We start from the raw sequence: 25,754 nt of genomic DNA, 5'->3' as shown, positions 1-25,754 counted from the left end.
TTGTTGTTGTTAAGTGCCGTCGAGTTGGTTCCGACCCATAGTGACCCTGTACAGGGTTTCCGAGGGTGTAAATCCTTACGGGAGTAGAAAGCCTATATATATATATATCATGAATCTATATCCATTTGTGTAAACGTATAATGTTTATGTGCATTAAAATATGTCCTCAAAACACAGTAAACATTGTTGAAAACATCATTTTAAAAAGTATGCACTAACCACAGTACATACTGTGCATACTGGTAGCTGGTAGCGTAGTGGCAACAAGTCAGGCTACTCATCTCAAGGTTGGTGGTGGTGGTTATGTGCCGTGGAGTCGGAACTGACTCATAGCGACCCATAGTTTCTGAGGCTGTAAATCTTTATGGGAGCAAAAAGCCTCATCTTTCTCCCACGGAACAGCTGGTAGTTTCGAACTGCTGACCTTGTGGTTCGCAGCCCAATTCATAACCACTGCGCTACCAGAGCACCAACCTCAAGGTTAGAGATTTGAAATCACCAGCCGTTCTGTGGGAGAAAGCTGAGGTTTTTCTGCTCCTGTAAAGATTTACAGCCACAGAACCCCTATGCAGAGTTGCTATGAGTCCAAGCTGACTCCATGGCACGTAACCACCACTATCAACAACCACTTTACAAGGAATCCTAGTGGCTCAAATGGTTAAGTGCTTAGCTGCTAACTGAAAGGTTGCCAGTTCCAATCCATCCAGTGACTCCATGGGAGAAAGACAAGGCAATCTGCTTCTGTAAAGATCGCAGCCAAGAAAACCCTAAGGTTTTCTGCCACATGTGGTCACATGAGCTGGAATCAATGGACAACAAGAAGCACGTGACGGTGGCTCTTACTGTGCAGAAGGGAAAGGGAATGAGCTAGGGGGAGGAAATGGAAATAATCAGAGCAGAAGGATTTAAGAAAGAAACGGGGCTTGCAAAGGTATCTGGGTGGATGCAATGGATTGCTTTCACACAGCTTCTCTCTCTTTGGTCTTGTAACTCCCACCAAATGATTGAGTTGGGGGTGCAAATAAGGTGTGTGGAACCCTAACAAGAATTTGGTCAATTTTAGCATTTTGCTAGGTTCAAAATGAGCCATCTCAGAGTGTGGCGCCATAGGATAAGTACTTGACCTCAAGGTTAGTTTGAACAGCAAGGTCAGTGGTTCAAACTCACCAGCTGCTTCTTGGAAACACTATACAGGGTCGTTATGAGCCAGAACTGATTCAATAGCACTTAACAACAACAGAGGTGGATAAGAGGGGCCTCATTAGGACCAAGAAAAGCTAAGAGAGCTGAGTGCCTTTGAGCCAAAGCTTGCTGGCAGAGTGGAGTGCCTTTGGGCACTTACTGACAGAGCTAAAGTGCTTTGTAACTAACACTTGTCTGAACAGGGCAGAGGCTGGTCTGGTCCAAGAGGCCCAAGGGGCCAAAGGCCGGAGAAGAGTGTGTGTATGTGCACAGCTGAGAAGAGGCTGTCCTGAGCCAATAACTATCTCCTGAGTAATTTCTGATTCTGAATTGTAACCTGTTAACGTTCCTAATAAACCCCATAATCATTAATGTGGCCTGTGATTTGGTGTGGCTGTCACAGCGAATGACCAAACCCAGCAGAGTAGAGTGCCGTGGGAGGGACAGTTGGTGTCAGAATTGGTCAAAATGTTGGAGAGAGGGGGCATGTCTGACTTCAACCTCATAGGCATCAGTCTTGGGCTGATGCTGTTGATGGTAATTCTCCCCTAGAGGAGGTCAACCAGCCATAACTACATCAGGGTTCAGATTAAGGAGGGGCTTGTTGGCCCTGGTAAGACTAGCTTTAAATGCTCAGAGAGGTTATTACTTGCCCAAGGTCAAACAAACCATAAATAGTAAAGCCAGGGTTTGTATGTCTATATATAAATAAGTCCATGTACTTGACCATTCAAGGAGTTCTGGTAGCGTAGTGGTTATGAGTTGGGTTGCTAACCTCATGGTCAGCAGTTCGAAATTACCAGCAGTTCTGCAGGAGAAAGATGAGGCTTTCTGCTCCCGTAAAGATTTACAGCCTCGAAAACCCTATGCAGGGTCGCTATGAGTAGGAACCGACTCCACAGCACATCACCCCCACCACCACTTGACCATTCTGAGTACTGATTGTTGTTGTTCAGTGCCATCAACTCAAAAAAAAGCTTCCATGTGCGTATTTATTTTTATCATGAGAAAGTTCAGATTCAGACAGGTCGAATGACTTGCTCAAGGTCAGACAGTAAGTAAAGCTGAGATTTGAGGAGTTCTTTCTGCAACCAAAGCAAGACTCCTTTCACATGGCCTTCAGCCTCCTGGCCTTTCAGGCACTTATTTGTCCAGCATATTATTTATTGGCACATTCTTTGTGTCAGACCCTATATGAAATACTGGTTGTTGTTGTATGTCGTCAAGTTGTTTCCAACTCACAGTGACCCTGTATAGGGTTTCTGAGGCTGTACATCTTTATGGGACTAAGAAGCCTCATCTTTCCCCAGTGGAATGGATGGTGGATTAGAACTACTGACCTCGTGGTTAGCAGCCCAACTCATAACCACTATGCTACCAGGGCCCCTCATATAAAACACTGAGTATTTAGAAATTAGGAGCATGTGGTCCCTCAGAAAGCTCAATCAGGAGCAGAAGAGGAAATGTAGGAAACAGCCACGTAGACAAATGTAGGCCAGAGGGAAATGTGAAAGGTGCTGGGGAACCCAGAGGAGGGAGGATAACTCTGCATGGGGTGGGGAAATTATCATAGAAGAGGGAAAATCTTTTGAATCAAAACTCGTCGGAGACCAGAAGTTCACCTGGTGTAGAAGGAAGAGCTCAATGTGGACAGACCCAAAGATGTTTGTGGAAGTGAAACACAGGGTGATGAGGCCAGATGGGGAAGGCTTTGGTTGCCAGATCAGAACTCAAACTTGATTTTGTGGTCACTGGGGAGCTCCTCCTGGTGTGGCGCTGTAGGATCAGAACTGGACTGTGAACCACAAGGTCAGCAGTTCAAACCCTATACAGGGTCACTATGAGTTGAAATCTACCCAGGGGAATTAAAAGCAACAGCAGAGGAACCCCTGAAGAGTTCTGAGCAAGGGAGTGCCTTGGCCAGGATTTTGCAAGGTCTCACTGGTGGATATAACCAAAGTCCAAAGATCAAGAATTTGCCCTGCCTCCTCTCTTTAAAGACATATTTTTTATTGTTTTCTGTGAAAGTTTACATAGAAATTAGGTTCCCATTTAGCAACTACTACACAAATTACTCATGGACATTGGTGTGGTGATGTAAGATAATCACTGGACTGGTAACCACAGGGTCTCTGTGAGTCAGAACTAGCTCCATGGCACACAACAACAACAACACACAAATTATTAATTTCCTTCTGGATATTTTGTTTCCAGTAATCTGGCTTCCTTGTCCCCTTACCCTTTCATGTTTGATTTCGAGTAAAGGTTGATCATAGAGCTAATTTTTAAAAGGTATACAGACTTATGGGTAATATGAGTTGGAATCAACTTGACAGGACCTTGGTTTTATGAGCCAATTTGTTATTTAGCTAAAAGGTAATCTCAGGGTAGTTTCAGATCAAGATTTAAGCAGCATCTCAGAATGATAATCTCAGGGAGTCTTCCAGTCTCAACTGGTCCAGTGAGTCTCGATTTTTTAAGAACTTAAGGTTCTGTTCCACATTATTCTCCTATTTATCAAGGTGCATCTATTGTGGCCCTGATCAGAACAGTCAGTGCTGGTCACCGGGCACCATCTAGTTCTTCTGGTCTCAGGAAAGATGAGGTCATGGTTTGTGTAAACTGTTCGTCCTGTTGACTAGTTTCTTCTCTGAGTCTTTGGTTTCCTTTTTTCTCTTTTGCTCCTTATGTGAAGAAGTGGATAGTTAGTTGTATCTTAGATGGCTGCTTGTAAGCTTTTAAAACTCCAGACACTACTCATCAAATTAGGATGTAGAGCATAAACTTTATTAATTATGTCAATTGATCGAGTTATCTCATGAGACTCTGGTCCTAAACATTCAAACTCAGAAAATCAATTCCATGAGGTATTTGGTTAGGTCTAAGACATATCTGTAGACCTAGAGTCCTTTTAAGAATCCAGTGCATGAGAGAAAAAAAAAAAAATCCATTGCATGAATTGGAAAACTGATGGTCCCTCTAGTCTCTCCCCACCCATCCAATTGCCTGTAGCTTCTGGTCCACTCAGACCATAGGAGTTTTTTGGTGTTTTTTTTTCCACCATCACTGTCAAAGACTACACCCCATCTGTCAGGGAGAGCAGAGGGCGGCCTGCTTCCTACTGTGTCTATCTTTTATTTCCTTCAGGAGTGGTAGGCCTACAGTGGGGCTTTAAATAAAGAGTCACCTGATTCTAGGTTAAAGGGTAAAGGGACCCAGAAGGTAAGACTTTCCCCATCTCTCTGGGCCAGAGCCAGTTCTAGCACTTCAGTTTCCTTTACTGCCCGCCCCCTTGTTTGCTGAACTCAACTTCCTGCCCTACCAGAGGAAGTGGCGAGCAACAGCAGGTGCTGCGACAACTAACAGGGCCATGGTGAGTCCTGATGCCCAGGATCCCTGGCATCTCTGCCCCCAAATCCCTACCCTCAGGGTCTTCAGGCCCAGGCCTCAACTCACAGTAGGCTGACTTCTCCTAGCCTCCAAGCTCAGGTGATATTGGAAGCCGTGTCTCCTGCTCCCAACAGCCTCCTATGGCCTTCTCTACCCTTTCCCCAACAGGACAAAGAGTATGTGGGTTTTGCAGCCCTCCCTAACCAGCTGCATCGCAAGTCTGTCAAGAAGGGGTTTGACTTCACATTGATGGTGGCAGGTTGGAAGATTTGGAGAGGGGAGTTGAGGGGGAGAGGAGGCCCTTCAAGAACGCTAACTGTCTCTTCACCTTACCATCTGGTCCTGTTTTTTCTCCAGGGGAGTCAGGCCTGGGAAAATCCACCCTCATCAACAGCCTATTCCTTACCAACCTCTATGAAGATCGGCAGGTGACAGCAGCCAGTGGTAAGTCCCTGTTCATTCTTCCAAGACTTTGTCCTCCACTCTTTTCTATGTCCCCAGGCTGCACTTTTTTCTTTGCCATCTGGGTCTCCTGTGGCTTTCTGAGTGACTCACATAGCTCACTGCTTTTCTCTGAGAAAGAAAATTACAATCCTGTCTCACTGTCCCCATAGCTCGTTTGACACAGACATTGACCATCGAACGCCGGGGTGTAGAGATTGAGGAGGGGGGTATTAAAGTGAAGCTGACCCTTGTGGACACACCTGGTTTTGGGGACTCAGTGGACTGCTCAGACTGGTAAGGAAGGGAGGGGACAGGGACTAAGCCCCTAAAATTGGATACTCTTTGAAGACTGGGGGTTCAGGGCTCCATATCCACAATCACCCAACAAGTAGTGGCTCTTTCTTTTGGCTATCTGGCCCAAAGTGCCCCTGTGGTCAGTACATGCTTCTTAATGTTTCACCTACATCCCTGCCAGTTTCCCCTAATACCTTTAGGTGGAGCCAAAGAACCTATTTGCCATCCTCAGTCCTGGCTATCCTGGCTCTGGCCCAGCCCCAATGTCTCTGACCACGTGCCTTCTCCCACACTCCAGCTGGCTGCCTGTGGTGCGCTTCATTGAGGAGCAATTTGAGCAGTATCTCAGGGATGAGAGCGGCCTGAACCGGAAGAACATACAGGATTCTCGGGTTCACTGCTGCCTCTACTTCATCTCACCCTTCGGCCGGGGGTCTGGGACACACCCTGGGGGGCATTTGGGGAGGGTTGAAGGGTCTCTGTGCCCTGGGGTTGGGTCCTGACCAGTTTCTGGGTACAGGCTCAGGCCCCTAGATGTGGCCTTCCTCCGGGCTGTGCATGAGAAGGTCAACATCATCCCAGTCATTGGCAAAGCAGATGCACTGATGCCTCAGGAAGCCCAGGCTCTCAAGCAGAAGGTGTGAATTTCCTGAACCTTTGGTCTAGTGCAAAAACAAAGGTCATGCTCAAACCTGACTTCAGTTCTTCTTTGATCTTGGAGCGGCCTTTTTAGAACATGATGTCAGATTAGGCTGTGAGAAAAACTTTCTGAGGGAGGTTTGCAGTAAGCTGATAGAGGGAGCTTTATTTCTGGAGGCGGAGAAGGATGATGTGCAGCTTAGGTCTGTTAGAGGGCAAGGGCATGGACTCATCACCTTTGACATCCTTTGGCCCCAGCCCAGCCCCACTGTTTCTGTCTCTCCTGGTCTCTGGGTGTCTGTCCCAATTTAGAATTTTCTCAGGCTTTCAGTTTTCTCTGTTAGCCATTGTCTCAGCTTCTCAGCTGTCTCTGAGATTTGGGGGAGGCGGCGGGGGTGGGGGTGGGGGTGGCGCTTATCCTTTATGTCCAACTGTCACCATCTCTGTCTCCATCTCTGTCTCTGACCACCCAGTAAGTCTGTATCTCACTGGTTTTTCTCACCGTCTCAACATCACTGTCTCTTCCCAGATCCGGGACCAGTTGAAAGAGGAGGAGATCAACATCTACCAGTTCCCAGACTGTGACTCTGATGAGGATGAAGACTTCAAGAGGCAAGATGCAGAGATGAAGGTGAGAGAGGAAAGGGGCAGAGAAGCAGAGGAGGCAGAAGCGAAGTGGTGGCTGAGAAGGAGGTTTCTATACGAAGTGGGGGGAGGGGGAAAGGGGTGCGGAAGGTCGACCCCTGATCCCTGCACTCTAGGGAAGCATCCCTTTTGCAGTCGTCGGTTCTTGCGAGGTAGTGAGGGATGGTGAGACCAGGCCTGTGAGAGGACGCCGTTACTCCTGGGGTACAGTGGAGGGTAAGTAAGGCTAGGACCGCGGTCTGAGGCCTGCAGGGAACCCTGTAATTTCCTAGCCAATCCACTCCCAACATGTAAGCTGGGGACGGGCTCTGGCCCCAGGGGATCCAGGAGCCAAAAGTGAGGATTTCTTGGGGTGCAGACCACCTACCCTCCCTGAGGGCAGCAGCAAGACCGTTGGCCAGCCCACCCTGCCAGTGAGGTTGGACCCAAGCACTCTGAAGCTGGCTAATGCGTCCCACTAACCTCCAGTGGAGAATCCACATCACTGCGATTTCCTGAACCTGCGACGAATGCTGGTGCAGACACACCTGCAGGACCTGAAGGAGGTGACGCACGATCTGCTCTACGAGGGTTACCGAGCCCGCTGCCTACAGAGCCTTGCCCGGCCGGGGACGCGCGTCAGCCGCAGGTGGGAGCCAGAGCAGCTTTCTATACGGCCAAAGCCCCGCCCTTAACACTGCCCTGGACACCAGGCCCCGCCCCACCACCCATGACCCCGCCTCCAAGCCCTTACCACCAAACATCTCTCCCCGACCCTTTCTGATTCCTGCCCCTTTTCCACTACCCAGTAAGCTTTCCCGCCAGAGCGCCACAGAGATACCGCTGCCAATGCTTCCTTTGGCCGAGACGGAGAAGTTGATCCGCGAGAAAGACGAAGAGGTGAGCAAGCACCTCGCTTCCCCCACGACCAAGACCCCAGGTCCTCTGCGAGGTCCCTCTCTGGCCTCGCCGGGTCCCATCGCCTGCAATCTTTTCCCGCACAGCTGCGCCGCATGCAAGAGATGCTGGAGAAGATGCAGGCTCAGATGCAGCAGAGCCAGACCCCAGGCGAGCAGTCTGACACCCTCTAAGGCCCCCACCCCACTCCACCCCACCCCCGCCCCGGCTCCCCTTACCTCGGCTCCGCCTTCAGTCCGTCTCTTGCCCAATCCCCAAACCCCAGCCAGCCTAAATCCTAATCTCAGAGCCCCAGCTATTAGGCCCGTCCTAGCACTATCTATGCAGGTTCTCCTTCTAACCCATTCTTTACAAACCCGGAGTTGGGAGTCCCGACTCTGGCTCCGCCCCGGCTCTGGCTCCGCCCCGGCTCTGGCTCCGCCCCGGCTCTGGCTCCGCCCCGGCTCTGGCTCCGCCCCGGCTCTGGCTCCGCCCCGGCTCTACCGTATCTCGTCCTACTGTTGGTCTTCGGCCCACTTCAAGAACTGGCGTCTCCAGACTTGTCATTACCCTCCAGCTCCATCTTCGGCGTTGCCTGTCTTCCCACAAGCCTTATCTCCAATAAAAGTTGAATTGCCCTGAGGCCGCTCGAGTCTTTTCTGTCCCTGCAGCCGGTCTAGCCACCCCACCCAGCCTCCCGGACACCCGCTTGGTGCTCCACTGTTTCAATACTCTTCCGGGATCCATACCAGGTGCCCTCACACAAACAAACTGAAGTCGCTGCCGATAAGAAACAATTTTATTGGGCATCAGGGTGGCGGTGTCGAACTGGCCGGATGGTTTGACCAGAATAAGAGGATCCCCCTATTCCTGGTCCTTGGCGTCGCCATGTGTGATGACATAGCAGATGTTCTTGTAGTCTACGTTGCCACCCACGTCAGGGGGGAAGGCCGCCCACATGTTCTTGATCTAGAGGAGACACAGGGACAGCTTCTACCAGTATCTTAGTCCCTCCCTCCTGTCCCTTCACTCTTTTCAGGCTCCTCCCCTACTCACCTCCTCCTGGGAGAAGCGGTCACACTGTGTGGTCAGCAGTTCCTCCAGGCTGGAGAGAGGCGATGTACAGGAAATTAAGCCTGGTGTTTGTGGTTCCCTTTCATTCCTTTCCACCTCATCTTCCTTGCCACCCCCAGTCTCTGCCATCCCAGTGTCTCTGGAAACGTGTCTGCTCTAGATCCCTCAATGATTTCCGGAAGGCTCAGGCCTCCAGGCTTTTACCCTTCCTCCCACCCAGTACAGGCCTAATTTCTGCCTTATCATCCACAGTGCCTAACTCTTGGAGACTTCCTCTGAGATGGTGGGGGGCTGGGGGAGCAGCTGGAGGGGAAACTTACAACTGTTTCTTGATGGAACCCTTTCCCTCAGGGTCCAGGACCTTGAAGGCTCCAGTAATGACATCCTCAGGGTCGGCACCTGTGAAGTCAAAGGACACATGTAGCTGAAGGGTCCTTGAAAGGTCCAGGAAAAGTGTGCGTGAGGGAGGGAGGGGCTTGGACGTGGGACCCTTCTCTTACCCTTGAGCTTCTCCCCAAACATGGTCAGGAAGACGGTGAAGTTGATGGGACCACTAGCTTCTTTCATCATGGCATCCAGCTCCTCATTCTTCACGTTGAGGCGACCTGGAGAGGGCAACATGGGCTAGAGCTAGGTTCTAGGGCCAGGGCCATGCGTCTTATAATTTCAGATCACCCACTAATTTTTCAGCTAAATAAACTGACTGCCTGAATGTTTACAGTGGGGTAGGGGGCTCACCCATGGCTGCAAAGGTGTCCCGCAGATCCTCCTTGTCAATGATGCCATCTCGATTCTGATCAATTACAGTGAAGGCCTGTGGAAGGGGGTGTGGAATGGGGGGCTAGGTTCCTCATGGCCAAGCATCAGCTCCCCCATTCCAGGCAGATCAGACTCTGACCTCCAGCCAGCTGTCATCTTCCACTCCAAGCAAAGAGAGGAGAAAGGAATTCTAAACCCTTCCCCTCCCCCCTCCCCCAAGCAGGTGCACATTCCAGGAGAGAGTGGGGGAGGGGGCAGCATTTGGCCAGTGTTCAGTCTTCCCCTTACTCCTTCACCTCTTTGAACTCCTGGATCTGAGTCTGGTCAAACATGGAGAAGACATTGGAACCTCCGCCCTCTGCTGCCCTTCTCTTGGCTCTCTTGGGTGCCTGGGGGATAAGGTTGGAGCAAAGGGGTCCATGTCCATGGGCCAATCCCGACTCCTCTCTGGGGACAATGGATTCGATTCAGGCCCTTCCTTCTCTAGCAACTCTTCTAACTCTAGGCCTCCTTCTCCTAGGGACCTCTCTGCTAAGGGAGTTTGCTTCAGTTACATTCCCCAAACTCATTTGTGACCTCTGGATCCCCAGCCCTTCATTCTACCCAACCAATGGAAGTTTCCTTCTTTTCTCAGTGCTCTGAGCCTGCTTCCTCTGAGCTCCGGACTTGCTTCTTGACCCCAGTCCACTCATTCATCCTGCCTCATCTTCTACTTGCTTGTTTATGAAATGGGAATCCTTGCATGGCTGATCCCAGAGGGCTTTAGAAAGATGGAGTGCAGGAAGGGAGAGAGCAGGCTCTGAATAGGGTATCTGGACAGATTTTCCTTGGTTTGGGTCCTTTAGACCATCACTCTGCCTTTCTGCTTCATTAGTAATACCAAGAAAGGGAAAATTAATCTGTTTTCTTCTTGCTGGACTGGAAACCAGCTCTTATCTCCCAAAGGACAGCTCTGAAAACTGAAGGATCTTGAGCAAGGGTTGGAGAATTCTAACTTACCATTTTTTTGGTCTCCTGGGGGCAAGGTGGTGGCTCTGGCTGGAAAGGAGCAGAGAGTCAGCCTGGGGCAGTCCCTCTGGGGTTATATAGTCCTGCCCCAGGGAGCCCTTAACATACCGAGGTAACCTTAGCCTTTTGGGTGCCCATCCCAAATACTAAAATAGCTGGGATCAGGGCCTTTCCTTTCTTGGAGGGCCAGCAGCAGCTGGAGCCCAGGGAGGGAGGGAGAGAGGGGAGGAGGGAGGTCTGTCTCCCTAGGACCTGGGCAAGAGGGATGTTCTTTCTCTCAAATGGGGCTGGAGTGCTATAGTTTGAGGGGCCAAGGCTTTGACACAGCTTCAGGAGAGAGATGAACCAGGCCCCCTCTGCACCCCTGAATAGGGTAGGCCCAGATTTGAAGCCAATAAACATTAATTGAGCACCTAGAGTGTGCTAGATGCTGGGCTGAACTTTGTGGGTGTACTTCAGCAAGCACCCCAACCGATTCCAGAGGTCATAGGTGACTGTGTCTATATATGGGGGTTGTAATGGTGATGAGAGAGCTTAGAAGTGGGAGAGAGAGAATTGTGGAAACTGGGGGATCAGGAAAGTCTCCTACATCTCCTTCTAGGAAGGAGGGGTTTTGTGAGGAAAGATGAAGGGTATGGAATCACTGGATATGAAGAGACTAGATAGGTTAGGGGAGAGGGCTGGCTCTGTGATCTCGGGTGTTGTGTTTCAACTCCCTGGGCCTCTATAAAATGGAGTTGTAATTCCCATCCCACAGAACCATTGTAGATATGAAAACATTTTGGAAACAGTTTGGTGGTGGGGGTTGTGTGAGTTGGTTCCGACCCATAGTGACCTTGTATAGAGTTTCTGAGGAGTGACTCATGAGTTTGACCCGCTGACCTTGTGGTTCAAACTGACTCTGCGGTCCAGTAGTTTATCCTACAGTGTCATACCCGGACTCCGGAAGCAGTTTGTTGCTGTTGTTATATGCCTTGGAGTCTGTTCTGACTCGTAGTGACCCTGTACAGGGTTTCCGAGGCTGTAAATCTTTATGGGAACAGAAAGCCTCATCTTTCTACTGCAGACAGCTGGTAATTTTGAACTGCTGACCGTGAGATTAGCAGCCTGATTCTTAACCACTATGCTATCTATCAGAGCTCCTTTAGTTTAGTGAACTATTATTATTATAATTAATAATTTGCCCCTGCCCTGGTGAAACTTACAGTCTAGCCATGAAGACAGTAATAAATGTGGGAAATGATACACCCATTGGTTAAAAGCTCAGAAGTAGAGAGCACAGCAGCCATGTTTGAGGAATAAGAATGACTTCATAATGGAAGTGAGTCAGGCGAAAATAGATGGGCAGGCACACTAGGTTGAGGTCACAGCATGGGTAAAGCCCAGAGAAGAGCATGATCAGAAATGTTCAGGTTGCCATCTTGTGATGGGGCTAGAACAGAGTATGTAAGGGGATGAAGAGCAGATACTGGAGGGCTTTAAATGGTAGGCTGAGGGCTGGGATCTTGGAGAGTCTTGGAAAGGTTTCAAGCAGGAAACAGATGGAGTATGGAGGCTAGAATTCAGAGGAGAAGAGGTAAAGATACCAAGGGGGAAGCTAGTTGGTTGCCAACTTCTGGGTGGCTAGAATGGCCAGTGGCTCTTCTCTTTGGGTAGGAATCACCCCGGTCAAATTCTCTGGGCCCCCTTGCTCCAGTTCCCTCCATATAGTAGGGGAGATGGTGCCTGAAGAAGTTTGGGAGACACAAAATTGACAAGGATATCCATCTCCTTTTCCCTCTAGGACCTAGTGTCCTAAGGAAGATGCCTTTTCTCCTCTCCCTCCTCTAGTTTCATACCAATGCCTCTAAGACATTTTCTTTTCTGGGCACTGGGGACTGGCCACCTGTTGTCTCTAAGAAGAGAGAAGAAAGCACCTAAACTTAGCAGCTGCCCTTGGCCTCCTAGACTGGCCCCTCCCTGCCTCAGTCTGCAGCTGCCTTGCCTTATACGGTTACCATGGGGGTCCAGGCCCAGGGAGGAGTCCATTTATTACTGAGTTCTGGGAGAGGAGGGAGACCCCAAAGAAGGCACTAGGAGAGGAGTTCAGGAAGCCTGGGGCATGTTAGAAAATGGGGGAGAAGGGGTTGAGGAGATGGAACCAGAAGTGGTATACCTCAGAGACTGAGTGGAAATTCACAGGATTTGGGTCTGAGAAGGAGGACCCTGGAGTTCTGGACTGCAGGGTTGGTTTGAATCACAAGGTCTGTCTGCAGTTCAAACTCACCAATCGCTCCTTGGAAACCCTTTACAGTGTTGCTGAGTCGGAACTGACTCGATGGCACATAACAACAAGGAAGACCTCACAGAATTCAGAGACCAGTTGTGAGTTAGATCTCAGAGGCAGACTGCTATTTCAGAATGATGGACTGTGTGTGGAAATTGAGGTTCTCCAACCCTGGGCCCCAGGGGGGACCAGAGAAAGGAGGGGTTGTTTAAGAGCTGGAAGGTTGGGGCCTATGATGTGAGGATTTTGTTTGTGGTCTAGGGCAGCATGAGATTGGTGTCTTGGTTTTTAGCAGGAAATGAGTACAGAGAGATGTGGGGTGTCTGGTTCTGAGCAGGAAGTGAGTACAGAGAGATGTGGCACTGAAGGGAGGGGTTGGGATTGGAGTCCTGGATCCTGAAAATATATACGAATAGATATGGGAAGCTCATGGTGTTGGGGATTCCTGAATTTGGGGTATGAAATCCCTATGAGAATGGAGGAGGATTTACAGGGATGAGGTCTAATAGATGAGGGCTACAGAGAGGAATTTGGAATTCCTGCAAGAAACGAAGCATCCAGAGAAATGAGTCCTTACAGAATTTGGGGCTCTAGCTACAATCTCATGAGTCTGAAGTGCTGTAGTTGGGTGGGGGTGAGGATTAGAGAATTGGAGACAGTCCAAAGGCTGAGAGTACTGAATCAGGCTTCAGAGCACTGGTTCTTTGCTGGGGTTTAGGGTTCTAGAGATCACCTGAGTTGTGGGAAAAAGGGTGGGGAGGGCGTTCAGCAGCAACATGGGGAAAGTAGGTCCAGAAAAACTCAGGAAGGACAGCGTGATGTTCTTATTGGTTAAAGGCTGCGCTAATCCCCCTGGCCTGGTACCCTCTTCGCGCTGTCCCCAACTGTCACCCCCCCCCCCCTCCCGCGCTTGTCTCTGGGTGTCACTGACAATCCGTGGGCTGGCACCGCCTGCCGGCAGCACCCTTGCCATTTCGGTGTTGCCATTGGTTGAGACTGTTCCCTCCTTTGTTGCTGAAGTGGGAGAACGAAATTATTGGCTCACGAAGCAATTTAATCGCAATCCTGACCCGTCCCCCGAGCTGTCATTCCTTCCTGACCATTTTGGGAGCCTTAAAAAATTCCTCAATTCTTCCTATTGACTGCAGCTGTTGTCTGTCACCGCCCAAAGGGCTCCTATGCTCCGCCTTCTTTTCCGCACAGTACCACCTCCTTCCATCCCGCCCTTCCGCAGTCATTCACTCTTCAGTCTTTTTTATTGGCCAAGAGGGCCAGGTTCCCGCTTTTCTATTAGATTCTTCCTTAGTTCCGCCTTCTTCTGCCTTCACTTGCCCTCTGATTGGCTTTGTTGTCCTCCGCCCTCTCCGTTTCCTCTTTCCAAATTACCCATCCCCTTCCCACCGTCTACCCCACCCACCCTTCCAGCGATTGGCAGAAACCCAGTTCCTTCTCTCCTGTTATTCGTCTAAATCCTCTGAAAAGGCGGGAGAAAAAAAAAGGAGCGCCGGGGTCGACGGCGCGCAGGCGTGAAACGTCGGAACGCTGGCCGCTGATCCCGGCACCGGGACGTGTGCGCAGGCGCTAAGTCGGCAGCTCTCTCGAAGCAAGAGGGAGGGGGGCGGCGGCGGCGGCGGCGAGAGAGCGCGAGGGTTGGAGAGCACACGGGCGAGACCCCGGCGTAAGGCGCCCCTGGGCCCCCGCCCCATCTGCGCGTGCCCAACGGAGGCCCGAGCCTCTCCTGCCCCCGGCGCGTGCCGGGCCGCGCCCTTCGCCCTCTCCCCTTCCTCGGCGGGTGGCGCGGGGCGGCCGGAGGGGCGGCGCCTTTTGCGGCCGCCCCGGCGGGGGGATGTGAGGGGCGGCCCTCGGCTATGGAGACGGGCCCAGCGCCCCTGGTGGCCCCGCCGCGCTGTCATGGCTCTCCCGCGGCCCCCTCGCCCCCGCCCCGGGGCTCCCGGGCCGGGCCCATGGTGGTGGTGGCTCCGGGGCCTCCAGTGACCACGGCTACCTCGGCTCCAGTGACTCTAGTGGCCCCCGGAGAGGCGCGGCCCACCTGGGTCCCAGGACCCAGCCAAACCACGGCTCCAGCTCCGGCCCCTACTGCGACCCCAGGGGCCTCCGGCAGCACCGTGGTGGTGCTGACTCTGGAGGCCTCGCCCGCCTCGAAGACGACACAGGTCCCCTCTGGCCCAGAGCCCCCGGGGCCCGCAGCAGTAGCAGGAACCGAGAAGGTGATTGCTGTGGCCCCAGGGACAGAATCTCCAAAGAAGGAGACTGGAACCTCGCCTGCCCCTGGACCAGGTACACCCACCAGGACCCCCTCCAGAACAGCTCCTGGGGCCTTGACCGCCAAGCCCCCGCTTGCCCCTAAGCCGGGAACCACAGTGGCCTCGGGGGTGACTGCACGGGTTGCAGTAGTGACAGCAGGACAGATGACAAGTGGATATGGAGTTGCAGCAGCAGCAGCAGAATCCGCTCCTGAGGATTCTTCAGGGTCTGGTACCGGCCCTCCAGGGACAAGTGACACTCTGGTAGCCGTCGTGACGGTGACCCCAGCTGAAAGCTCTCAGGACCTGGGCTCCACATCCAGCCTGGGTCCTGGCATTCCTGGGCCTCGAGGTCAAGCTCCAGACACTCTGAGCTACCTGGATTCTGTGAGCCTCATGTCTGGGACATTGGAGTCCTTGGCAGATGATGTGAGCTCCATGGGTTCAGACTCCGAGATCAATGGGCTGGCCCTGCGCAAGACCGACAAGTATGGCTTCCTTGGGGGTAGCCAGTACTCAGGCAGCCTGTGAGTACCCAGTGGGCACCCAGATGGGACTGCCTCAGAATTACAAGGGTGGGAAAGTGGGTGGGAAGGAAGGGTGGGAAAGTGGGTAGGACAACCTTGCCTAGATTGTCAGTCCCAATTTCCTTTTTGGATCCAGGGAGTGATTCGTAGATATGGAGTACGTGGTGAACCCTCTCCTGCCCAGAGCATCTTGAGGTTTTTGTGGTACTGGCATCTTAGGGATAATTTCAGAGTAGGAATCAGGAGACCTGGGTTTTTGTTCTAGGCATTGTCTTTGAAATGTGTGCCCTTGAGGTAGTGGCTTCCATATTTCTATGGCTCAGTTGAGTGTTTCTAAAGTGAAGAGTTGGATGAGGTGATGCCTAAGGTCATCCCAGCTCCTTGATGCTAAACTCCAGCTTCAGGCCAGATAATCAGTAGGGATAGCTAGATTGGACTTCTGGTAGAGACTTTGGCTCTTTAGGGGCAGAGAGTCATCCGGAAGGGCTGTTGCGTAGCCCTCATGGCCCTATGTCTAATGGGCTGATGAGGTGGGAAGTCTGACTGATGGAGGGAAGACTCTAAAGGCAGCATCCTTCTGCAGAGAAGGGCAGTCTTATGTCTTCACTGAAGGAAAGAGGGTGGGGGAGGCCTCTTCCCCATTTCCTCATCTCCCCAGAAGGCCTTACTAGTTCCCTCTGGGGGCCTGAGTCACTCCTGAGGTGGGGGTATGATGGCATCTGGTTTCTTTCTTTCCTCTCTTTGGATTCTGCCCATTGTTCCTGTGCCCTTTAACTTGCAAGTCAGTTCATCCTGCAGCAGGTTCTGGGCACCCAAGTGCCAGGCCCTGTGGAGGGCAGTAGGGAGATAAGAGTTTCTATTACAGAGCTGGTTGTCTACAGGGAAAGACAAATAGTTAAGCAGTTGGTTTAGACTGGAGATCATCACAGGGTTTTGTGAGCACTTAGTGAAGGGATCGTTTCCCCACCCAGGGCCTTCAGCTAAAGCTGATCTGAGTCCTAAAGAAGAATGAGTAGGAGTTGGTCATGGTTGTGTATGTTGGGGGAGGGGTGTGGAAGGGTATTCAAGATCAGGTTTAGAATCCAACAAAAAATTCAGAAAACATTTGAGTGGCAACGTTCACTGTCCTGTATGGGGAAAAGCCACTGAAATCTGGCTTTGATGCTTGCCATATACAAGGGATGTATTGTATGTAATTTATAGATGAAGAGACTGGCTTGGAGTAGTTGAATGCATTGCCCCCTTCCAATAGTCTGGGTTTGAGCGTAGATCTGTCTGACTGTGATGGCTCTCCCTAATTCCACACTGCTGTAAGGAACTTTGATTGTGTTCAGTTTTAGCCAGTCTCTCTTATGTGCCAGACACTGTGCTGGGTGTTAGTTGTTAGCTTTGTACTTTTATTTCTCTAAAATCTATCCTCTGTGCCGGAGAACTCTGCCTCTGAGTCAAGGCGGACTGTGGCACACTCTTACCTTAAAAACTTTTGTTATTGTTAAGTGCTGTCGAGTCACTTCTGACTCATAGAGTTTCTGAGGAGCAGCTGGTGGGTTTGAACCACTGACCTTGTGCTTCACAGTCTGGTGCTTATCCCACAGTACCACACCAGGAGTCCAGCCATTAAATCCAAGCTCTTTAGCCAGTACACAAGGCTCCTTCTTAGCTTGCTCCACTAGCCTTACTGGCCTCTTGCCCACCACTCCTCATCTTGTCTTTGTGCTGTGGTCCTATGGAACTGTAGTTTCTCCTCCTTCCTGCTCAGACAGTACTGTCTGTCAGGAAATGCCCGTCTCCCCTTTCCTGCTAATAACGTCTTTCTATTCACCCTACATAGCATACCTCACCTCCTTCCATCCCTAATATCCACAACTTCCATGCCAGTTTGATGACTCTTCTGTGCACCTTTGTCCTTGCATTTCCCACCCTATAGTGCAGTTTTTGCCCCTACTAGGTCGTGACTTCTTGTGAATTGACTGAAGGCTTACAGAGCAGATCATCCACTTTACGTTCAGCAGATCATATACTTCATTTCATCTCAGTGACTGTAGTCCATCTCTTCCATGTAACATCACTCATCCTACTTCCTCGCTATGATTCTTGCTCCCCTTTCTCCCTTCTTCCCTTAGGAACTGTGTCCTTAGATGAATGCTGCCCTTTAGATGTTGAATGGTTGACCATTCCATGGACACTGTAGCTTTCTAGAAAACTGCAAAACTGTTTTACTCTTCCCTGCCCTTAGTAGAGTTTGGAGCAGATTTATGACAGATGGTCTGATGGTATAATGGGTTTTGTGTTGGGCTGCTAACTGCAAAGTCAGCAGTTCGAATCCACCAGCCAGTTGCCCTTGGGAGAAAGATGAGGTTTTCTGTTCCCATAAAGATTTATAGCCTCAGAAACCCTATACAGAGTCACTACAAGCTGGAACCAACTCACTAGCACACATACACTGCTGCAGGACAGGAGAGACTAGCATTTCATGGAGCCCTTCCATTGAACAGCTTTTCAGGTGGTGTTTCTCAGTCCTCCTCTCATAACATTGTGATGTAGGTGGTGGTGTCTGTATTTCATAGATGCAGAAGAAACTCAGGTTAGCACTTGACAAGATTCCTTCTAAGCAACAGAACTGGGATTTGAACCTAGGTCTGATTTATAAAACCCAAGCTTATTCTTCCATTCTACTCACCACCTGGTAATGGTTCCTAAAAGGAACTATTTCAAGACTGTTGGGGCACATGGAGTGTGAAGCGCTGAGAGAACAGTGGATAAACTGGGCTAGAAGAGCTTCATGTGTGGGGATCTGGGGTGATTTTAGGGAGAAGATGGTGGTGGAAACAGCAGGTAGCCCAAGGGTTCTCAAAAGTGTGATGAGAGGAAATGGATAGTTACTTCTAAGGAGCTAGAAAAGTGTGGTTCTGTATTTTCCTTTGTGGGTAATAGTTGCTGTTACTTAGTCTACATTATGTGATATCACCTATAGCCTCTCAACAAACTCCTTCCGACAGGTATTGGCTATCCTTTCCATCTTATAGATGAGGAAACAGACTCTGAGAAATTAAGTGGTTTGCCCAAGATCGTACTGAATAAGTGGTCAAGCTCGGACTTAGAGTCAAGTCTGATGCAGAGTCTAGCTTTAAAATATTCTGTATTGTCTCCCCAAACATGGATGTGTCAGAAGTTGGATTTGAACACAAATCTCCATATAGTTATCTAACAGGGAAGAAATCCCTTTCAGCTATGTGAACTAAGGCTTTGGAATGGCTAAATGACCAGCTGTTTTGATGTTTGGTTGCTTATTTTAGGTTCAGACTCACATATGAGCATGCAAAGGAGCTCTGGTAGCATAGTGGTTACGAGTTGAACTGCTAATCTCATGGTCAGCAGTTCAAGACTACCAGTGGTTCCACGGGAGAAAGATGAGGCTTTCTGCTCTTGTAAAATTTACAGTGTCAGAAACATACGGGGTTGCTATGAGTCGGAGCCAACTCCATGGAACCGACTCCACCACCACCACGAGCCTGGGAGATGGCTTGCCACAGTTCACCCATTAATCAAGGTTCTGTACTAACAATGATCTCTTCCATGCCCCACACCCCAATTATGCAGAGAAAGCTCCATTCCTGTGGATGTGGCTCGGCAGCGGGAGCTCAAGTGGCTGGAGATGTTCAGTAACTGGGATAAATGGCTGTCACGGCGTTTCCAGAAGGTTTGAAAAGGCTATGTGGTTGTCGGAATGGACAAGGGGGAGTGGGAGTGGGTACCAGGGCCCACATGCTCCATGGGAGCCCATTCTCTGAACCATGTGGGGGCAGGTAGTACCTGGGTGGGGAGTGGGGGGGTAGCTGTAAGAGTAGATGGCTAGGCCAGGTTCATTGACGTCATCAACCCTATGAAATGTGGGAGGACTAGCCCAGAAAGCCTGAAGTTAAGCTTAGAGGTTGTGTCAGCCCCTGAGTCTGTCCTTCTGCCTTAGGTGAAGCTTCGCTGCCGGAAGGGGGTCCCCTCCTCCCTCAGAGCCAAGGCCTGGCAGTACCTGTCCAATAGCAAGGAACTCCTGGAGCAGAACCCTGGCAAGTTTGAGGTCGGTGTAGCTCCAGGGAGAGGAACATAAAGTATATGGCCCTACTCCCTCAGACCCTGATGTCGTCCCTGCTCTTCCACTGTAGGAACTGGAACGGGCTCCTGGGGACCCCAAGTGGCTGGATGTAATTGAAAAGGACCTACACCGCCAGTTCCCTTTCCATGAGATGTTTGCTGCACGCGGAGGACATGGGTAAGGCGGCCTTAGCACGTGGGCCAGTCAGCCAGCACTTGACGAAGACTCCACGGGACTGAGTTGAAAGCAGTTCTTGACCTCCAGGGCTTCTAGAAGAGGAATACTTAATGGATTGTGTCAAGTCATTTTGAAGGACATGTCCTGGGAGCTGTGAGGGACCATGCCCAGAGAGGAAACTAACTGTGTGTACCCGTGCGTGTGTCTCTAGACCCATCAAGAATTTGGAAGGCTAGATGGGAACTAGGGGCAGGCAGTGGGATGTGGTAGAGCTGAGGTTGAAGAAGAAGTTTGGAGTTAGGTCCCCTTAAATGTTCTGCCAGGGCATTTCAGTACTGTTCTATAGGCCAGGTGTCTTCAAGATGTGGCATAATAATAATGTGGTTTTACATCACTTTGAGTGGTAAGTGAGGTGATCTTAACGTGTTTCCTTAGTGGACACTTTGAGTAAGTCTGTCTTTCAACTCTGAGTACCTGCTGTGTGCCAGTACTGTTCCTGTCACTGATGCCAGTGAACAAAAAGACAAACATTTCTGCTCTCTTGGAGCTTATTAAGCTTTAGTGGGGAGTGGGGATAACTAATAAGTAACATAAAGAAGGAAAGTACATTGTATGTGAAATGGTGGTAAGTATTAAAGAGGAGTTCAAAGCAAGAAAGGGGAATAGGAAATATAAGTGGGGAAGATAGGGAGACTCAGGGCAGGTTTTATGTAGATGACATTTGTATAAGGACCTGAAGTTGGTGGGGTAGTGAGCAATGTAGATACCAGGATGGGGGTGGGATCTTCCAGCAGACAGAAGGTCCCAATAGGAGATCAGTGTGTGTGGCTGAAGGAGGGATTGTGTGATGGGAGAGGTAGTAGGAAATGAGGTCATAGACAGGGCATGGGGACCACATGAATAGAGAGACCTGTGGGTTGTTGAAGATACTCGGTTTTTACTCTTTGAGTATGACAGGAAGCCAGGGCTTCTGGTTAGAGGGCAGACTTGGATCTGACTATTGAGAAGGATCCTTCTTGCTGCTCTGTTGAGAATAGACTGTAGGGAAGAAGCAAAGAGCTCGGTTAGGAGACTTCCGTCCATCATTCAGGAGAGAGATGATGACGATAGATTGAACTAGGATGGTAACGGTGGAAGATTGGAGGATAGTGGTTGCATTCTGGATATATTTTGACAGTAGCGCCAAATGGATTTTCTAATAGATTAGATGCTATGTGCATGTGTCATTGGAAACTGGAAGTTGTCAACCCATATTGTTAAGCACCGTCAAGTTGGTTCCGACTCATAGTGACTGTGTAAGGTTTCCGAGGAGTGGCTGTTGAGTTTGAACCACTGACCTTGCGGTTCAAACCAACATTGTGGTCCAGTGTGTTATCCTGTAGTGCCACACCAGCTTGGCCTAAATCACAAAGCAGCAAGTATAGATAAAAATGGAAGATGCCCCAGGATTGAGCCTTGCAGCACTCCACCATTTAAAGCATGGGAAAGCATTGGTAAAGGATACTGGAAGAAGCAGTTGAGAGGTTGGAGGAAAAGTAGTGGAGCTTGATTTCTGGGAGCAAAGTGCAATGCAGCTGATGGGTCAAATAAAGGAAAGTGAAATTTGACCTCTGGAAGTTATTGGTGGCCTCAAAAGACAAAGTTTTGCATGGAATAATGGGTAAAAACCTGACTGAGGAATGGGAGGAAAGAGGTTGAAGACAGGACAGTGAGTCTGTTCCTGAGGAAGTTTACTCCGTAGGTACGGAAAGCAGCGGTGTGGTATCTGAAGAGGAAGGTGGGATCAAGAGCCTTTTCTGTTTTAAAGCTGGAAGTCATGGTGTGGGAATGATCTAGTAGAGCGTGAGCATCAGTGATGCAGGAAGAGGGCTTGACTGCTGGAGAGATAAGCTCAGGTAGATGAGGGGCTGGGATCCAGTGTGCCAGGAGAAAGGCTGTCCTTAGCCACGATCACAGCAGACAGTTCATCCATAACAACAGGGGAGCAGGCAGGTGGGAGCATGGGGAAGTTACATGTTTATGTGTTAGATAAAATAACCAGCATTTATCAAACCTGTCATTGCAAAGTGGAAGGAGCTCCCTGGTAGTGTAGTGAGTTGCACATTGGGTTGCTAATCACAAGGTAAGCAGTTCAAATCCAACAGTTAGTCTGTGAGAGAAAGATGAGGCTTTCTATTCCTATAAAGATTTACAGCCTCAGAAACCAGACTCAGGGTCGCTATGAGCTGGAACCGACTTGATGGCATGCAGCAGCAGGAGAGCAAAGTGGAGAAAAAGATTAAAATAGTTGGGGTGGTTTGCAGACAAAGCATAAATGATCACACTGGCATAGTGGACCTTTGAGAATTGTCGTTCTAGGTAGTCTTCGAGCATATTCAATATTCAGAATCCGTATTCCAGAGGAGGTCTGCGACTAGAGGCTGGGAGAGAATTGGTCTGGGCAAGTGATAAAGGGCTGAGTTGGGAAGGTGGCAGAGGGGGAGCAGAAGGAGCAAACGTGACGGGAGTACAGTGCGGCATGTAGACTTGCTCAATCCTGGTGATTAGCTCTGGGGGAGTGAGGAAGGAGTGAGGGTGACTCTGTTTTTGGATAAGGGGCTGAGTGGATAAGGCACCCTCAAGGAGAAGGAGCCAGTCTGTCACAGAACTGTTGTGTTGTATGCAGAGAAAGTAGGAAGGTCTGAGGCACGGCTGACTTTCAAGTCTTCACAAAGAAGCAGGGTCCACTGGGCACATGGGGGACTGATGAAATCCAGTGAGTTAGATAAGGCAGGCCCTGCCCTGGAGGGGCCCCTGCTCTGAGATGGTGAGGGGTCCAGACAGTGTTTGAGGAGGACAGGCTACAGCTGTTGAGAGCTCCTGGGGAAGATGACCTTGAAGGTGTATGAAATAGTGGCAGAGGAAGGAGAGAGCGAAGCAAGGACAAAGACACGGGAGACAAGGGTAGGGAGCATTGGGTGTGCAGCCAAGGGTTGGCGGGCTATAGCCTGCCTGAAAGGCTTTGCTTGTGGTCTCCACCTTGATAAGCTTGATAGGCAGGACTAGGGAGGTGGCTGGGGGCATATGGTGGTGAGATTCTGAGACTCCTCTGGAGCTAGGTGTAGGAAGGGTCTGGGCTGGGGCTGGTGGAGAGCAGATTTGGTTTAGGGCAGAGAGCCCCTAGTTCGTGTGAGCACCTTCTTCACCGTCTTCCCCACCCTTCCAGGCAACAGGACCTGTATCGCATCCTGAAGGCCTACACTATCTACCGGCCCGATGAGGGCTACTGCCAGGCCCAGGCCCCAGTGGCTGCAGTATTGCTCATGCACATGCCTGCTGAGGTCAGCACAGGCTGCTCCTGGTTGTGGGGCGGAGTGGGCTGGGAGCAGCTAGGCTCCCTGTTCCCTGTTTCTCAGGCCCCATGCCTCCTTCCTTGTTCTTGACTTTCCCAGCAAGCCTTTTGGTGTCTGGTACAGATCTGCGACAAGTACCTCCCCGGTTACTACAGTGCAGGGCTGGTGAGTGGAGCCTGGGGCACAGGGATGGTGACTTCCCCCAGGCAGCAGGGAGGCCCTTATTCTGCCCCACCCGTTCTTCAGACCCTCTCTTCTCTGGGCATCTCATTGTTAGGGTAAGGGTCCCCTACCAGGCTAGGTCTGTCTGTTGGGGATAAAGCAGGCCAGACCCATTCTCACAACTTGTACCCCTTCCAGGAGGCCATTCAGCTGGATGGAGAAATCTGTTTTGCACTCCTGCGCCGGGCTTCCCCTTTGGCGCATAGGCACCTGCGGCGGCAGCGCATCGACCCTGTGCTCTATATGACGGAGTGGTTCATGTGCATCTTTGCCCGCACGCTGCCCTGGGCTTCAGTGCTGCGCGTCTGGGACATGTTCTTCTGTGAAGGTACTTCTGTGACCATGCTGGCTGGGAAGGGCTGAGGCTTCTTTGGTGATGCCAGCAGGGTGGTCAGATAATGCACTGGACTGCAAGGTCAGTTTGAACAGCAGTTCAAACCCACCAGCCATTCCTCAGAAACCCTAGACAAGAGTCACGGTGAGTCGGAACCGACTCGAGCACTTAACAGTAACAACAGAAGGTGCTTGTGGGGTCTAGGTTTGGAGCCAGAGGAACTGAAGCCTCATCTTGGCTCTACCACTGGCCCCAGGGCTACCTTCCCGTCCTGGACCCAAAAATCCACATGAACACATTTCCCTTCTCTGGGCAGTCAGAAAGAATAGGGGCTGAATCCCTACTAAATAGGACAGGCGGAGATCCAGGGCCTGAATCCCTCATGTGCTCTCCTCTCCGTCCCTCCAGGCGTCAAGATCATCTTCCGCGTGGCCCTGGTGCTGCTACGGCACACACTGGGCACCGTGGAGAAGTTGCGCTCCTGCCAAGGCATGTATGAGACCATGGAGCAGCTGCGCACCCTGCCCCAGCAGTGCATGCAGGAGGACTTCCTCGTGCACGAGGTAGGCCTGGACCTCAGCATACCCACACCTGCGTCAGCCCCTCCCTGTGCCCCTGCTTCATCCTGCTATCCATCTCCTCACCTAGGTGACCAATCTCCCAGTGACAGAGGCATTGATCGAGCGGGAAAACACAGCACAGCTCAAGAAGTGGCAGGAAACCCGGGGGGAGCTGCAGTATCGGCCATCACGGCGGCTCCATGGTTCCCGGGCCATCCATGAGGAGAGGCGGCGGCAGCAGCCACCCTTGGGCCCCTCCTCCAGCCTCCTCAGCCTCCCAGGCCTCAAGAGTCGAGGCTCGCGGGTTGCTGGTGGGGTTCCCTCCCCACCCCCTCCTGTCCGGAGGGCCAGTGTGGGGCCTGCACCAGGGCCTGTGGTCACTGCTGAGGGACTGCGACCATCCCTTCCCTCGCCTACTGGCAACAGCACCCCCTTGGGGCCCAGCAAGGAAGCCCGGAGGCTGGAGAAGGAGCGGCAAAAACAGGAGAAGGAGAGTGAGAAGGAGCGTGAGAAGGAGCGGCAGAAACAGGAGAAGGAGCGGGAGAAGCAGGAGAAGGAGCGGCAGAAACAGGAGAAAGAGCGGCAGAAGCAGGAGAAAGAGCGGCAGAAACAGGAGAAGAAGGCTCAAGGCCGGAAGCTCTCACTGCGTCGAAAGGCAGATGGTCCTCCAGCCCCCCAGGATGGTGGGGATAAGTCGTCGTCGTCAGCATCTGAGGCCCGGCAGGATGCTTACTTCTGACCTCTGCCCTGGGGCTGGACTGCATGGCCCCCCTTTTCCCCTTAGCCAAGAGCAGGCCTGGCCTGGGCTGCTGCCCCCAGTCCCTTTGCTGGGCTGTCCTTGTCAGAGGAAAGTGGCTTGATACCCCATCTCCTCACCAGCTGATGATGCCTACACAGCCAAGTCAGGCACTGCACAGGGAGCAGGTGCATTTCCCTGAGTCAGCCAGGAGAAATCTAGAGCCCCTCATCTCCAACTAGACCCAGCTGGGGTCTCTCTTCCTCCTGCCCCAACTCCATATGTGGTCCCCTCCCCAGTGCTGTCTTGGTTGACCTCTTATCATCACAGGGGTGATTCTTGGTGAAGGGAGACAGCGGTTTTCCGATTCTGAGACTCCAGTGGCTTCACTTACCCATGAGGTGGAGCTGGGTTCCTTCCCCTCCTTCAAGTCCTCCCCACCTTCTCACCTCCTGGCTGGGGCCAGGTTCTCCTTGCTCTCCTTTGGGACATCTCAGTTATGTACAGAGGACAGAGCCAGTCTGGGGGTGGGGGCGGGATACGCCGTCTTTTCTCCTTGCATACCAGTTTATTTAAGGGGACAAGCACTGGAACAGGAAGTGTCCCCCATTTCCCTGTCCACTGCCCCCATACTCTCCCTCTTCACCCAACTCCCTCTGTGTTCTCAGGCCTCCCCTGCTTTGTCTTACCAGGACCCCCACCTGTCTCCTTTCCTATCAGAGGGGTCTTCCCCTGAGGTCCAGGGGTGGAACCCTATGTTTACATTCTCTTCTGTCCCTGCTCCCGCCCCATGTGTGCGGCACTTTGAGGAACCGGAAAAGAACCTGCTGTTATATCTGGGCCTGTCTCCTGCTTGTTCTTTGCTGAGGGAGGATGGGGTAACGGAGCAGGGGCTCTACTGAAGCAGTCTGCTGGGCTTGGCAGGTACCTCTTGG

At 51.2% G+C, this 25,754-nt stretch overlaps 3 protein-coding genes across 3 annotated transcripts; 2 read left to right on the top strand and 1 right to left on the bottom strand.

Annotated features, from left to right (window-relative positions):
* Positions 1–4,486: 4,486 nt before the first annotated feature.
* Positions 4,487–7,664, top strand: SEPT1 (septin 1). Its single transcript, XM_006871973.1, has 11 exons — positions 4,487–4,555; positions 4,741–4,831; positions 4,930–5,016; positions 5,187–5,310; positions 5,609–5,743; positions 5,831–5,948; positions 6,479–6,580; positions 6,711–6,810; positions 7,063–7,222; positions 7,383–7,473; positions 7,578–7,664. Exons 1-11 carry the CDS (start codon positions 4,553–4,555, stop codon positions 7,662–7,664), a joined length of 1,098 nt encoding a protein of 365 aa, XP_006872035.1. The 5' UTR covers positions 4,487–4,552.
* A 665-nt stretch (positions 7,665–8,329) lies between these two features.
* Positions 8,330–10,386, bottom strand: LOC102838509 (myosin regulatory light chain 2, skeletal muscle isoform type 2-like). The gene is made up of 7 exons (XM_006871899.1): positions 10,303–10,386; positions 9,600–9,692; positions 9,283–9,358; positions 9,045–9,149; positions 8,865–8,943; positions 8,527–8,575; positions 8,330–8,439 (listed from the first exon to the last, which is right to left on the bottom strand). Exons 1-7 carry the CDS (start codon positions 10,303–10,305, stop codon positions 8,335–8,337), a joined length of 510 nt encoding a protein of 169 aa, XP_006871961.1. The 5' UTR covers positions 10,306–10,386; the 3' UTR covers positions 8,330–8,334.
* Positions 10,387–14,445: 4,059 nt separating this feature from the next.
* TBC1D10B (TBC1 domain family, member 10B) lies at positions 14,446–24,868 on the top strand. Its single transcript, XM_006871898.1, has 9 exons — positions 14,446–15,368; positions 18,969–19,068; positions 19,336–19,443; positions 19,529–19,635; positions 22,841–22,955; positions 23,067–23,132; positions 23,328–23,517; positions 23,932–24,086; positions 24,172–24,868. Exons 1-9 carry the CDS (start codon positions 14,446–14,448, stop codon positions 24,820–24,822), a joined length of 2,415 nt encoding a protein of 804 aa, XP_006871960.1. The 3' UTR covers positions 24,823–24,868.
* The last annotated feature ends 886 nt before the right edge of the window (positions 24,869–25,754 follow it).

This window comes from Chrysochloris asiatica, unplaced genomic scaffold (assembly GCF_000296735.1).
Source record: "Chrysochloris asiatica unplaced genomic scaffold, ChrAsi1.0 scaffold00178, whole genome shotgun sequence".
In the NCBI taxonomy this organism is placed as follows: Eukaryota; Metazoa; Chordata; class Mammalia; order Afrosoricida; family Chrysochloridae; genus Chrysochloris; species Chrysochloris asiatica.
This window is presented reverse-complemented; position numbering and strand designations above follow the sequence as displayed.

What these genes read in the sequence shown, in the direction of transcription:
- SEPT1 (XM_006871973.1), top strand. An exon ending in GCAGGTGACAGCAGCCAGTG is followed by an intron (nt 5,017 to 5,186) that starts GTAAGTCCCTGT and finishes CTGTCCCCATAG; the next exon opens with CTCGTTTGACACAGACATTG. An exon ending in ATCTCACCCTTCGGCCGGGG is followed by an intron (nt 5,744 to 5,830) that starts GTCTGGGACACA and finishes TTCTGGGTACAG; the next exon opens with GCTCAGGCCCCTAGATGTGG.
- LOC102838509 (XM_006871899.1), bottom strand. An exon ending in AGATCCAGGAGTTCAAAGAG is followed by an intron (nt 9,359 to 9,599) that starts GTGAAGGAGTAA and finishes CCCCTTCCACAG; the next exon opens with GCCTTCACTGTAATTGATCA. An exon ending in GGACACCTTTGCAGCCATGG is followed by an intron (nt 9,150 to 9,282) that starts GTGAGCCCCCTA and finishes TGCCCTCTCCAG; the next exon opens with GTCGCCTCAACGTGAAGAAT.
- TBC1D10B (XM_006871898.1), top strand. Translation starts at nt 14,446, where the DNA reads ATGGAGACGGGCCCAGCGCCCCTGGTGGCCCCGCCGCGCTGTCATGGC. An exon ending in AGCCAGTACTCAGGCAGCCT is followed by an intron (nt 15,369 to 18,968) that starts GTGAGTACCCAG and finishes CCAATTATGCAG; the next exon opens with AGAAAGCTCCATTCCTGTGG. An exon ending in TGTCACGGCGTTTCCAGAAG is followed by an intron (nt 19,069 to 19,335) that starts GTTTGAAAAGGC and finishes CTTCTGCCTTAG; the next exon opens with GTGAAGCTTCGCTGCCGGAA.